The sequence below is a fragment of the Uloborus diversus genome, chromosome 9, assembly GCF_026930045.1.
Source record: "Uloborus diversus isolate 005 chromosome 9, Udiv.v.3.1, whole genome shotgun sequence".
NCBI classification, from domain to species: Eukaryota; Metazoa; Arthropoda; class Arachnida; order Araneae; family Uloboridae; genus Uloborus; species Uloborus diversus.
This window is the reverse complement of record NC_072739.1, coordinates 153,587,221-153,602,450: the sequence shown is the minus strand read 5'-3', so window position 1 is coordinate 153,602,450 and position 15,230 is coordinate 153,587,221. Positions and strand designations below refer to the sequence as shown.

Below are 15,230 nucleotides of genomic sequence, written 5' to 3'. Positions count from 1 at the left end.
AAAGCTGTAGAAAAGAAATAATCAAATATGTATGGTATCTCCAATTGAATAGTTTCTATGTCTGTTTTGACTGAACATGACAACTAATTCTAGGGTTGCCATTCAACGGTAGAATGTTGCTAACTAGGAAATCCTTACCAGAGAACCACACAAATAGTGTAACAATGAACATTTTTTGAATAGGTCATAATCAAAAGTACATATTGCCTAGCTTAGCGCCATTTGGCACTTTTAGAACACTAGGTGAATTTCTTATTTTACTTGAATATATATATATATTTTAAGATTTCATTGCTACTCTATTTGATATGTGTCCTACTACACTTATAATAAAATCATGACTGCATGTTATTATTTAAAAATTTTTAATAGTAAATTTCATTTGACAGGTTGTTGTTGGTGATAAAGTAGTTTTGACACCAGTTAATGCTGCACAACCCTTACATGCTAGCAATTATGAGCTTCAAGACAATCCTGGGTGCAAAGAAGTGAGATTTCATTTGTTCTTTGTCATTGTTATTTAAAAAATACCACAATATTTAATATAAAAGGGTAGTTTTCTCTTGCTTATAAATTTTTGGAGTTGAATTATTCATTGCACAAGCTGAAGCAAAGCAAGTAATTAAAGTTCGTAAATGCTTTAAAATGTTCCTTTCACACAGTGGACTGAGTTGTGGGGTTTTTAGCCGGTGAATCCTAGAATTCTGGTGTTTTATAAAATGTTTTATTTTTAGATAATTAAAATTATGCATGTCGAGGTATATACATAAAGCTCTTACTTTCAGAAATTGCATATGTTGTTCTCTGATATTGGTCAATTCAGTAAAAGATTTGTATTCTAAAAAATAAATTATTTCTAGGTTAATGCTGTCAACTCCAATACATGCTGGAAAATTTCCTTATTCATGGAATATAAAGAAAATATTGATGATGTACTAAAAGGAGTAAGTTTTGTTATTTTTCCACTGTCTTCTGAAATTATATGCCATCATCTTATAATCTTATACCATCAGTGCAAATGCTCTCCAGTGCTTTTCAATAGCAAAACTAAAATCACAGGGCTCCCAAATGGTCCGCTTTTCCCGCCAAAGTCCGTTTTTTAGGGTAAAGTCCGCTTTAGACCGCTTTTTAGCATGCTTTTTAGCATTTTGGTCCGATTAGTCCGCTTTTATGTTGTTTTTACTTAAAAATAAGATTTAAATAAGATTTAAAAAATTTTCATTACGTTAAAAGATACTGTACACCCAAACACGCGGCTGCGGCGCCTTAACCTGACTTTCCCGTATTATTTCGCTTCAGATTCACGTTATTACTCCTCCTTCAACCGCTACAGCATAAAAATCCAGCAAATGGTGAGTTTTGGGGGAGGAGTTATGACGTAAAATCAAAGCAGAGTTCTACCGATATTTCTCGGAATTTCGGCCCCAAGTTTGCTTTTCGATCACCCCCCCTCCCCACCCCACTAAAAGGAGGATACTAATAACAGTAACGTTGCTATGAACCACTCTTTTTGCAAATGAAATTGGAGGCAATTTCGTGACGCATGCGCCATTTTTTTTAAATGTTGCAAATGTTCGTTAATTTTTCATTTCGATTTGTGGGTAGTGTCTATTAACAGTTGAATTGATGAATTACTTGTAAATAAGAAACTCCAACTCTAGAATGCGCTAGGAACAGTGATTAATCACTCAGCACAGTTAATGCATTCAAATGGCCAACGGTCATAGCCTGTTGGAGTGGTAGAGAATACATTGTGGGAAATCAGAGATTCCAATACTGTATTGATAGAACCTGATCCTGTCATGCTCTATAAACAGTCTAAAGGTAGCCAAAGCTGCCTTTCTGAGGGCTTCTGGGACACGAAGAATTCTCATTCACAACTGCCCGTGTCTTGCAATTTAATATCTTCATAGCTTCCTGTTCAAAATTATATTCACTTAAAAGTACTATTAATGTATTACTTCCCTCCTTCTTCCTTCTGTTTATCAAGTGAAGATCCCTGTTCAATCTATTCCTCATGCATTTGCTTTCTTTCACTTTTGCTATTGCAGAACCTTAATAATAAATTCTTCCTATCTATTGTAACCAAATGGCTCTGAATACTGTTTTCCTTAGCCTTTGGTTTGTGTCCTGGTCCTGTATCTTTGTTAGGTAGGACTGAATTTTTGTATGTTTAAGTTATCTTACTTTACAATAAATCAGGTCTGAGCTTCATAAGGGACATCTAATTGTTAAAGGGAGGTAAGTCTCAGGAAACATCAGGGAAAGTAAAGACTGATCTGGAATCAACCCCCTGTACAATTGTGAATCATTTCAGGTGTAATGCAATTTAACCTTTATGCTTATTCTTCTATTTAGAGTAGGGCACTAAATTTCAGACTCCAACTCTATATTAAATTTTCTAATTACTTTGAGATACTTATAATATAAAAATTGGTATTTGAGAAAAAGTTAGTGTATAATATGAAAGCTGCATTTTTGTAAAATTTTAATGAGAAAGAAACTTACTTTAAAACTTTTTTTAAACAAAACTTAATTTTCTTTTTAGGGTGATGTTGTGAGGTTATTTCATGCAGAGCAAGAAAAGTTCCTTACTATGGATGATTATAAAAAGAATCAATATGTATTCCTAAGATCTACTGGTCGGACTACGGCTACTGCTGCTACAAGCTCTAAAGCATTGTGGGAAGTTGAAGTAAGGTCCTAGACACTTTTTATCTATGCATCCATGTGAATGAAAATGTTGTTTATTTTTAAGCATGTTTCCGTGCTTATGGGGTTAAAATTAAAAAAAAATAATAATAATGGTAATGTACTAACTACTCAAGTTGAATTTCCTTCCCCCAATTTTATGTCTGAGTTTTTTTTATTTATTTTTTTATTTTTTTAGCAACGGTGTGTGTGTGTGCTTATTATCCTCACTTCACCATAGTTGACTTAGGTCTGATTTTTCAGCTTGCCATTAATGACGAGAAAAAGTCTAGCTTGCTGTTATTAGTACTTATTTAGAGAGGTTAATTTCCGTCTTCAGAGTTACTAATTGCCTGCATTCATTCAAGGTTTTACTCGAGCAGATTTTAAATTTTAAAACAGGGTTTTTGGGAAAAACATCTGTATAGAACTTAATAGCAAAACTTTATCTTAATACAAAACATCTGGATTACTAATTCCTACCATTGAAGATTGATAAGAAATGAAAATTCATAACGGTATGCTCTGTAAATCTAATCTTAGTGATAAGTGTACTAGCCATAATAACCATGACATATTTATTACTGCATCCTAATTACAATTTCTCTTTTGATGGATGTGCCTTGTATTACCTAATCTAGAAAACTACCAGTTATAATATGATGCGTGCGAATTACTTCTCCATTTCCATTCCATTCCCTTTGTAGAAGCAAGAAACACAATAAGTAGGTTCCTATTGCAGTTAATGGTAAGGTAAAACATAAATTAAGTTCAAGATGTTAAAATTACAATTTTTTTTATGCAAGGCAATTTTTAAACACTCTTTTGAGAATCTTGATATTTCATTTTTAGATATAGCCTTAGCCTTTTAAGTATCCTGTGTGGTGTAATGTTTTTGTGGTAGATATGAAACAAACAGCACAAAATATTGGTGTGAACCTTATTTCTGAATATTTGATACATTTAGCCATACTGTAAATGTAAATCTTGGTTATTAGGTTATTTGACAACAATACTTGACATTAGTATTTTAAACATGACTATTATACATGGTCATGTTTGGAGATTAAAATTTAATAAGGTCACGAAACATTGATTGTTGATTAATTATTTTGAGTAATGCATTAAAAATAAAAAGTGTGCATTCTCTCATATATATAACTGCCATTTTGTGCACATTAACAGCCAGCTTTAAAGTGTTTTATTCAACAAAATTTTTGTTTAAATGCATAGATTTTTACTAACACTTGTATCTTATCCATATTTTTTTGGGGGGGGGGATGTTTTTTGCATCAAATATTAAATTGCAATACGAACATTCCTTGGGGAAATTTCTCTTTTGATAAATAAATAAATACAGAAATTAATAAGATAATTTTAAACTGTGTGTGTGGGGTAGGGGGAAGGGGGAGTTAATTGTTAGAAAAACGAGATTACTATGTATGAAAGGCCAGAACCACTATTCAAAACATTTTCTTTCATCTTTTCATAGAGCTTATTTGGGCTAAACTGTGGTTAAAAACTAATTTTTGTGCGCAGCATATATTGCACATGATTTCTCTTTCGTGTCAAAGTTATACTCTCATTCAACTAGAAATTCATACAAATTAAGTAAACATAAAATTAATTTGCATAGTATTTTATAAAGTAGAGTTCTCATGAGCATGCATTTTTTTTTTTTTTTTTTTTTTTGAATTTATTTATTTTACTTTCTTATGAAAAAATTGTGCCTGTGATTTAATGAGGACTTACTGGTATGAATTTCAATGCAAAACATACTGTAGCAAATGAAACAGGTGAATTGATATAACTAAAATCATATTCTATTTCTGTAGGTAGTTCAACATGACCCATGTAGAGGAGGAGCAGGCCATTGGAATAGTTTATTTCGTTTCAAGCATTTGGCTACTGGTCATTATTTAGCAGCAGAAGTTGATAATGATGACACACCTGATGCTATGCGTAGTAAACTAAGAGGTTCCTCCAATAATAATGTGTACTGTTTGGTTGCTGTTCCTCACTCTACGGATATTGCATCAATTTTTGAACTGGATGCCACGACGTTGTCTCGAGGAGATGATCTTGTTCCACAGTATGTGATTTTCATCACTGTCTTGGAGTTTGTAGATGGTTTCATTTATTTATTTTTATAGCAATTTCCAATGCAGTGATTTTTTTTTCACGATAAGTGAAGTTTGTTATGTGTAGAAAAAATTAACATATATTGGGGAACATTGATTAGTTACAATATAAGATATACTCTAAGCATTGCAAATGCTCTGAGAGGCTAAATTTATGGTTAAAAATATGGGTTGAGCTCTGTGTATAATAATGAAGAAATATTTTGGTATTTCTGTGGTTATAAAAATGCATTTCCTTTATTGATAATTGTAAAACAATTTAGCTAAGCCTTATTGTTTTTTAAACCAAATTTGATAATTTATTTTAATACTCAACTGATCCTTTCCAATGAGCAATGTATATCTATATCTGTTTATAGAACTATAATATTAACATGAGATAATTAATTTCTCTAAATTAATGCCAAGTATTCGTATGATTGGCTTATTTTAGCAATAATCTTTACTTAAGTTCATTGTATAATTGTGTCCTTTTTTTAAATAAAAATAAAATTCAACTTTAAATGTTGTCACAGTGTAGAGGCATCCATGAGGATATTTTGTGTTATGTATTATCCTGTAACAATAGTGGAGAGGTGGAGGCTTTCATAGATGTCGTAAAACTATTGCAGGCCAAAATTGCTATAATATGCTTTTAAATTTTATGCTTTATTTTTTTAAAAGAAACAAATCTATCATGAAAATATAAGATGTAAAAATTATTTATAGAATAATCATTTATAGAAAAATTTATCAAATAAAACGGTATGCAATTAAAAAAAAAAAAAAAAACCTTATTGACAATAAACAAGAATCGACAGATTACTATAACAATTGTAAGTTTTTTTTTAATAGTTTCCAAGTCTTATTTATGCTTGATAAGAGCACAGGTACAGAATTAACCAAAAGTGAGCTTTTTATTTTGTCAATGAAAATGTAATGAATAAAATGAGTTCTGAAATAAATGAAAAACAGGAAGGTGTTGTGCATATGCTTTTCTATATCAGGGGCTTGTTGGTTGCTTCTTAAAACATTTTTTTTTAAAGAAAAAACTAATGATTTTTTTTGTTTCCTTATCTTCTGAGGGTAATGAAGGGAAAAGTGTACAAAGATTAATAATAGCATAAAATAAATGTTGTTATACATACTTGTCAAGGGTGAGCAATAAAATTTGTTAGAAACTGATAATTATACACAGAACAGTGCTCATTACAAATGCTAAACATTCAAATTATTTGTTTATAAGTTAAACGCCTGTGAGAAAAATTTAAAAATTAAAATTATGCCTTTTCAAATATTTGCATCCCCTTTTTTTTCAGGTCTTCTTATGTACGATTAAGGCATTTGTGTACAAATACATGGGTTCATAGTACAACTATTCCAATTGATAAAGAAGAAGAAAGGCCAGTAATGTCCAAGGTAAAAAAAAAATGTATTCATAGATTTTAAAATAGGAAATGAAGCACAAAAATTACATTGTCTTATTCCCATTTCATTTTAAAACGTTATAATGGGTATGTTTTTAGGTTGGATGTGCTTGGATCAAGGAAGATAAGGAAGCGTTTGCAATTGTACCTGTTTCTGCGACTGAAGTTAGAGATCTAGATTTTGCTAATGATGCATGTAAAGTTCTTGATGCCATCTCTGGCAATCTGGAAAAAGGACAAATTATACAAAATGAAAGAAGGTTTAATTTTTTATTTGTTTTTACTTTATTTTAATCAGTTTTTTTTAAATATGTAAATGATAGTTTAAAATATATGTTTAAATATTGCTGAAATTTTAATTACCTGTAGAAGAGTAATTTCCCATGAAAGTTTTTTTTTTTTTTTGAAGTATTATCCGAATTTCTTATATTTAATATTTTTTGAGAATGAATATCTCAATTTATAAAACAATGGCATAATCTAGTCATTTTATTTATCTAGAATCTATTTTTAGTGTTGTTCAATAATTATTTTATTATTTAGTGTTTCAAGAATGAATATGATACTTTATAAAATAATGGCAATATCTAGTCATATTTTTCAAGAATCTTTTTTTAAATATTGTTCAAGAATTATGCTATAATTACTTTAATGTTGAAAGAAAATGATAAAATCAATGTTATTTGTGATCAAAATTTGAAAAATTTTGATGATGTCGCCAAACTATTATGACTTCTGCTTAGCTCAAAGCAATTTGCATTGAAAAAGCTGTTTCTTGCGACTGTTAAGCGCATATATTCATAATATATTTAATAAATTTTATTTTAATGTAGATGCATTTATTGTTTGTATTCCTTTAAGTTTTTTTTTTTTTAATGAAATTAGATATTGAACAAGTTGTTCACTTGTGCAATATTTTTATTTTATTGACTGTGAAGATGTGGCAAAAAGTCAACATTTTAAAATAAATTAAAATATTCCCAAAAATTGAGTAAAAGATAAAGCTTCCCATTTTATTTTCTTTAAAAAGGTGCTTAAATTAATAATTTACTGTGTGTGTGTTATCATGATTTTTAGTCAAAATTGTGCTCTGAAATATACTTTATTGCATATAATGTCAAAGAATAGTTTATACAATGTTTTCAAAATTTGAATATATACACAAAAACCAAAGTATTAATAATAATTAAAAAAGTTCCATTTGAGTCAAATAGTCACATTTCATGTATGATGGCGTCAAATTGTTTCCTAAAAATATTCACACCTTCAAAGCATAAAGGTACAAACTTGCAGAAGAAAAAAAAATGCAGGGAATGTGCATTGCCCCCCCCCCCCTTTATTTTAGATGAATCATTTTCATAGACTTGAAAATTTGAACCTCCACTTTGATTAATATACTGTTTCTCTCAACATTGTATTGTTCTTTGCAGGTTTGTTACTCAACTTCTTCAAGAAGTGATATATTTTGTTGCTATGAAAGAAAATGATCCCAAAAAACCTGATCCTTTAGACTTGGTAGTTTCACATCCCAATAGAGAAAGACAGAAGCTACTGAGAGAGCAAAATATATTAAAACAGGTTTGGAAAAATATTTTCCAACTTTGTTTCTAAGAAAAGCATGATTCTTAAATAATGAATTCATAAAAAATGCATGGTTAAAAAAGGAACTAGCTAATGTTGCATTTTGTTCGTAAGAGTACATTTTTACAATGTATTATTTATAACAAAAAATAAAAATTAAGAACTTTCTCAAACTTTTACAGGTTACTCATTTGATTGTTCTAACTGTGTCAGAATTTCACTTTTCCTTTCTTTCTATGTTGTTTTTTAAATCTATTTTTTTTTTAAGTTATGATTTATTTATTTTTATAGTTGTTTAAAATTCTTCAAGCTCCATTTGTTGATGTTGGAGATGGCCCTATACTTCGAATGGAAGAACTTAATGATCCAAGACATGCACCTTTCAAGCACATATGTCGACTTTGTTACCGTATCTTGAGATTATCACAGCAGGATTACAGGAAAAATCAAGTAATTTTATATTTTTAGAATCATTTTTTGTTTTTGTTAGTTTTATTATACAAAGTTAAAATATGAAGATAATATGTGTACCCTTTGTTTACTCTAACTGCAACATTGAGGCATGTCATTTATTGTTTCAATGCTTGGGAGATGCATAATGTTTTAAATTTTAAAAAAGTAGGAGAAATAATTAATGAAATACAAAGCATATTAGGAAAAGTTCAGACAATGTGTGTTTGATTTTATGTACACAAATGCAAAAGCAGTTTAATTTTTCAATGCCATTCAGTGAAACCATTTGTGTAGTATTTTTTGCTCACCTTAAGCAATAAATATGATAATAGCTTTAATAAAAATTTGTAAGCATATCCCTCTGCATAGCTATAACAGTGAGTCATAAATTTTGCAATATTTGACTTACCATCAATGTGGGTGACTTTGCCATACATAGGGTGAATTTGCCCCACTTTCAAAATGTTAGTTTGTATCGTTTCTGAAGCTTGACACTATACGTAAGGGTTAAACCCTTCATCCATTACAGTTCTTCTATCTAAGCAAAAAAAAGTGTTGTCAAGCTTTATAACACTAACATATGAAACGTGGGCAAATGAACCCTATACGTGGCAAAGTCACTCAGTTTGACAGTATGTGAATTTTCTCAAGGTACTGTTATTATGTACTCATGTACATGAACCGAAGAAAATGACAAATAAAAAAGCTGGTACAGAGGCTTGCTTATCACTCAATATTGAGGTTCTGATATGAAGTAAATGAAGTTAATATTTTAAAAATGAGCTTCCAAACTAAGTTAAGGAAAAAACTTTAGGTTTATGAGTTTGAGTTATAGACTAAAATGCTGCCTAGGCAGCCAGAAACATATACAATATGCTAAAGATGAAAGCTCAGTGGATTACATCACTGGAGCAAAAAAGGTGTTATAACATTAATATTAATTATTATGATAGTTATGATTGTTATTGTCATAATAAATTGTAATAAAATTTTATTATTGCCATGCCGTTGAAGAACTGGATGAAAGATGACTTAAGATGGTAGACTATGATAGCCTGTATTTCAAATGCTCAAGTTAACAGTGTATTTAATGTGAAAAAACTCCAGTTATCCAAATCAATTGGGATTGAATTCCCATCAGATAATCAAAGATTCGGATAATTGCATTTTAATTAATCCATGTTGCATGTGTGTTGAAAAATGGAGAACAAGAAAACTTCTTTTCAAAGAAAAAGAGCTTTTAGTTAAGTAAAATAAAAGACAATACATGTGCATGCTAGGCATATTTACGAGTGCTGTACATTAAGCCAATAATAGAACTGCACTATGAGGCGGTGACCCATCATCGCAATAATGTCCATGCTGCGCCTACACTAGTTTCAGTCTAATCATTTTTAAAATCTGTCTTAATTTCCTTTTATGAAATTCAAAGGCAATTAGGATAATCAGCGATTTGGATAGTCGGAGTTTGGATAATTAAAGTTCTACTGCAGGGTTCGTACACTCCGGGAATTCCGGAAAAACCGGGAATTGTCAGGGAAAATGACACTGTCAAAAATGTCAGGGAGTTTTCAAATTTTGTCCTCCAAAAATTTTTTTTCCCAAGGAATTAAGTACCATGAGATCTAGTCTTCGTTTTTATTGTGATTTCATGAAAAAAATTGTAAAATTTTATCTAAACCGACGCTGGCACTTAAAAACTGCAATTGAAAAATGAACGTTTTTTTCACAACGAAAAATGCGCCAAAAGAGCGAAGATTTTCTTGCATGGAGTCAGTGAGGGGAACGCATTTCTTTCTACTGCCTAAAGTTTTAAATGGGTTGCCACAACATTCTGTTCGTTTCAGGGTTCGTACGTTCCGAGAAAACCTGGAATTATCAGGAAAAATGACATAGTCAAAAATGTCAGGGAATTTTCCAAATGTGTCCCCAAAATTTTTCTCTCCCTAATTTTTTCCCAGAAAATTTTGTTTTGTGAGATCTAATCTTCATTTTTATCGATGTATTTAAAAATTTTTTTAACAATTTTAAAGCATTGAAAAATGTGGCGACCCAAAAAATCTTCAGCAGCCGCCATTTTTGGCTCTCATTAGTTCCCAAGGAAAAAAAAATCAGGTGAACAGGAATTATGCACAAACTCAACAGGAGAGAAGACAATTTACTGCTTCGGAAGCACAACCTGTAGATGGGAGGGTCGATCGGGGGAAAATCGTTTTTTTTTTGATCGGAAAATCATTTCAGCTATGTGTGAAACGTAGTCGCCATCTTTGGTCATTCACAAGATGGAAGTAGATACAATCCTAAAATGCCTAAGTTTCTAAAAACAAAGCAGAATTGGATGTTCTCTTTAATTGAAAACTGATGAAAATAAAAAAAAATGGTCTGCAAATTGTTTTTCTATTATTATTTAAAATTTTCTTGAAAAATAAAAAATTTTGTTCTTAAAACAGAAGGATAAGATTATATCCTCACTGCCTTGGACGCGAATGTGATAAAAACTTTTCAATGAATTGTAGTTTCATGAACATTTATTATATTTTAATTGTCTTCATGCGACAAATTAAAAAAGTTATTTATTAATTTTGGGCATAGCCGCCATATTTGGTCATTCCCAAGATGGAAGTACACAAGACTTTTTAAGTGCCTAAGTTCCCAAAAACGACATTGGATGTTAATTGCAATGCAAACTATTGAAAACAACACAAATTGTGCCTTTTTTCCAGGATAATTTGTAATTATTTTCTGGAATAATGCAAAATTTAATCTTCATAACATTTTTTTGTTTTAATTGATTTAGACTCTTATGTGCTAAATACTGACTATTTTGCTTTCATTGTAGTTTTTTAAGAATTATTAATTATTTATTACTACTTTTATACTACAAATTCAAAAATCTACTTATTATTTTAAATTTTTCACTTTGTCGCCATATTTGATCGTTTGCACAATGGAAGTAGACTTAAACTTCCAGAAACAGAATTGGATGTTTATATCAATGTGAACTATTGAAAATAACATTAAAAATGTGCAAAAAGTTATGAATTTTTGAAAATTAACTATTACTTTCTGGAAATGAAAATTTGAAATTTTAATGTAAGCGTCCTTTAATGTGTGAAAAAAAAAATATTGGCATTGGCCTATGATCGGCGGATGTTGATATTTGTTACTATGCATTACATGGTATGCCGATCGATGCAACAAGTTAATCATATTTATACTGAAATTCAGCTTTGCATTTTGCTCAATATGTTTTGTGTAACCTACTAATAAGAAAATAAAAAGAAGTCTTCTAAACCAAAAGCAGATGCTAAAAGGTTGCTGCAGGACTACAGCAAAATGCTATAATATTATGCGTGACATCAAAGAAACGCTAAAATAAGTTGAAAGTACTCTGTTTTCAACAAATAGTAAACAAATTATAACGATTTTGAACAAAATGTTTAAAACAAACTTAAAATTTAAACAGAGAAAACAAAGGAAAAATAAATCCAAGTTTTTTTTTTTTATCTAAGGGGAGAAGTTTCAGTTTTTCTGCGTTGCTACTTTAAACAATTTTAATTATTTTGAAAATATTACTATTTAAACTTAAATTTTGAATGAAGCGAGTAACCTGGAATTTTCAAAAAAACAACCTGGAAAATCTGGAAAAGTCAGGGAACTTTTTTTAACCAAAAGTGTATGAACCCTGTACTGTATTTACTAAAGAAAAAAAATAATTTATTGCAAAACGTGTGACTCGTGCAAGCCTAAACATTTTTATTAATTTTTTCCCCCGCCAGAAGCATATCAGAATGTGCTTTTAAAATATATTTTTAAAATACTTTCTCATTTCAGGAATATATTGCCAAGTGGTTTGGCTTCATGCAAAAACAGATTGGTTATGATGTATTAGCTGAAGACACCATTACTGCACTACTGCATAGTAATAGGAAATTACTTGAGAAGCATATCACTGCTGCAGAAATAGAAACTTTTGTTAGTTTAGTTCGGAAGAATCGAGAAAGCAGGTTGATCTACCTTTTATTTTTGTCTATTTCTTTTCTTTCTTGTTTCTCTTTTTTCATTACAATTGTTTGCAATATGTTTCCCAAAAAGAATGATTTTCGTTCTTTTTATTTGCCAACCAATTTTTTCAAAGCCACCACCAACAGTAAAGAATGTAGAATATCTGCAGCAGAGGAAAACATTGAGAAAAAAAATTGTCATTCAATTTGTATCATTCAACGTATCCCTCTTTTGTTATTTAACTGCTCATCTTTTTGCTTTTCCATTTGACTAATATTCGAGCAAGCACTTGTTTATGTGTATTTTGTGCAAGATTCACATTTCTTAGCAAAATTTCTATAATTTGTTATACCTTTTTAACCGACTGCGCGTGCGCAACGCAAAGGAGGGTACTGTGTTTATCAGTCTATGTATGTATGTCCGTTTCTTTGTGGCGTTCTACAGGCTAAACGCCTTGGCCAAGTTTGGTAATTCTTACGTCAATCGATTTTTCTTAACCTTGGGAGTGTCAGTAAACACATGACAGTAATCAAAAGTACCATTTAAAAAACCGGTTGCCGTTTTGTCAGTTCGGGATCGGCACAGGTTGGGTGTTGCACACTGTGTCGCACGCTACCTGCGTGTCACAAATGCAGGTACTTTTCGCTGCCTGAATTTTTTATTTACTAAGTCTACTAATTTGGATCTCAGTGGCCGAGTGGTCTAAGTGATTGCTTCTCCCACTTGAGGTGGTGGGTCAGGACACCTTTGCTCCCGATGTACTTTCCTCTCTTTCTGATGTAATTTCTTTCATGTGTTCTTTATATGTATTCTGTACTGTAATAAAAAATATATTATGCGTAATGAAGGCAAGACACTCGGATTGTAGTCCTCATCAAAATAAACCCGTGTAATAAGCACCAAAAGAAAGAGAGTTTACTAATTCGATTTTCATCTCTAACATGTTGCATTTCTTTTTGCCTTGATTCAAGGGACTGAGTTTCGTGACGTGTGCTTTCTTGATAGGCTATTTTAGTTTTGCGAGAAAGATTTGATTGACGACGCTTCCGATTTCGCGTCATCATGAGTTATACAGGATATTTATACAGCTGTGCTGTGGTTGACTTAAGAACCACCACGAAGGTCAAGCACATGTAGCTTTAAGCCGAGTTAGGTCCCTAGAGGGACTAATTATCATAGTTTAGACCACCGCAAGTTACTTAATAAACCTCACGATACAAACAAACTCTCCCAATGAAATGACAAGGTTGCGAAATGTAACGTCTTATAATCATAATAACTAAGTCGATGAAAATTAACTAAAAAGTGTAAAATATAAAATTATTAAAGAAAAACAAAAAACCCGACTGCATAAAAACCAAAAAAACTAAAAAGAGAAATGTATAAGCCCAGTAGTTTAGAATGCTATTAAGTACTACTGAATAACTGTACCATTGAAATAGTTTTATAATCGTACACAGATAAGACATATCATAAATTCAAAAACAGAATAGAAGGATCAACAGTCGGGGCCCATTCAAATTTTACGGGGTTCCTTGATGCAGAAAGGAATGGGCCCCGACTGCTGATCCTTCTATTCTGTTTTTGAATTTATGATATGTCTTATCTGTGTAAGAATATAAAACTATTTCAATGGTGCAGTTATTCAGTAGTACTTAATAGCATTCTAAACTACTGGGCTTATACATTTCTCTTTTTAGTTTTTTTTGGTTTTCACGCAGTCAGGTTTTTTGTTTTTATTTAATAATTTTTTTTATAGATTCTGTCCAAAATTATGGGCACAAGTTTAAAATGCAATTTATCAAAACAATATGAATGGGGAGATTTTATTTCATATGTATATAATAATAAACAGTATGTGAAGCAGTTAGGGTTAATTTTTTTAGAAAAAGCATCATGTGTTGAATTTATTTAGAAAAACAGATGCATGGATTTATTTAAAAAAACAGAAAATAAGGTGACCCATAGTTATAGATACTTTTTAATTTATAAACTTATTGTTTAGGTTGAGAAATAGTTACTAGTGCTAATATGAAATTGCGTTTCCAGTACCTCTAATTACTTCAAACCGACGATTTTCCATCGAAAGTATCATATTTTGTATTACCTATGGGAAGAATTCATAGCGGTTCACTTGCTATGTCTCTGCTTTAAGGTTCTTGGTCGAAAAATATTGGCTCCCATCTTCATATTTTTTTGCAAGGTGTTCCCACATGTTTTCTGTTGGATTTAAGTCTGACTAAACTGATCAGTCCATGACATTAATGTTATTCATTTTGAACCATATATTTGTTGAGTTAGATACAAGCTGTGTCTGCCTTAAATACAGTTTGGTCCTCCCAGCAAATACTGTATTGGAATAAAATGGTCCTTTAATACTTGCTCAGAGTCATGTGAGTTTACTTTCTTGCTACTAATTGCAAAGAAATGTTTGTTAATTAAATCCAAAACCACCACAAAACTCTACATTTAAACTGGGCAAAAAAAAATGATGTCTTACGGTGTCAAATGGCTGTCCACAATATTTAGTAACAAGAAAAAATAAAACTTGGATGAACCGGATAAATATAAATTTTGATATAATTTAAGAAGCAAACGAAGTTTTTCTAGTAGACAGTAAAGTGGAGGGTCAGTAATGATCTCTTTTTGTTTTGTTTTTTTTTTCCCTCCCAGTATTTTAAGTCATGTTATCAACTTATATTAGTTATTCCTTATTTCCTCCAAATTTCTTTTCAGGTTTCTGGATTATTTATCTGACCTCTGCATATCAAATAAAGTGGCTATTCCAATTACTCAAGAATTGATTTGTAAAGCTGTGTTGAGTCCTAAGAATTCTGATATTCTAATTGAGACAAGGTTTGTTATTATAATTTTTTGAAATTAGATTTTCTTATGCTTTAATTTTTGATTTTAATATAGTGATGAATTTTGTGTAATTATTATTGTGTTGTTC

General features: G+C 30.8%; 1 protein-coding gene across 1 annotated transcript in view; it reads left to right on the top strand.

Moving 5' to 3' along the window:
- Window positions 1-15,230, top strand: part of LOC129230091 (inositol 1,4,5-trisphosphate receptor-like) — a 135,374-nt gene that overhangs the window by 12,754 nt on the left and 107,390 nt on the right. Inside the window, exons 6-15 of the mRNA XM_054864485.1 lie at window positions 390-488; window positions 861-944; window positions 2,549-2,695; window positions 4,527-4,783; window positions 6,131-6,230; window positions 6,338-6,498; window positions 7,669-7,816; window positions 8,111-8,269; window positions 12,107-12,279; window positions 15,014-15,133. Coding sequence (XP_054720460.1) covers window positions 390-488; window positions 861-944; window positions 2,549-2,695; window positions 4,527-4,783; window positions 6,131-6,230; window positions 6,338-6,498; window positions 7,669-7,816; window positions 8,111-8,269; window positions 12,107-12,279; window positions 15,014-15,133 — 1,448 coding nt within the window. The remainder of the gene's footprint in view (window positions 1-389; window positions 489-860; window positions 945-2,548; window positions 2,696-4,526; window positions 4,784-6,130; window positions 6,231-6,337; window positions 6,499-7,668; window positions 7,817-8,110; window positions 8,270-12,106; window positions 12,280-15,013; window positions 15,134-15,230) is intronic.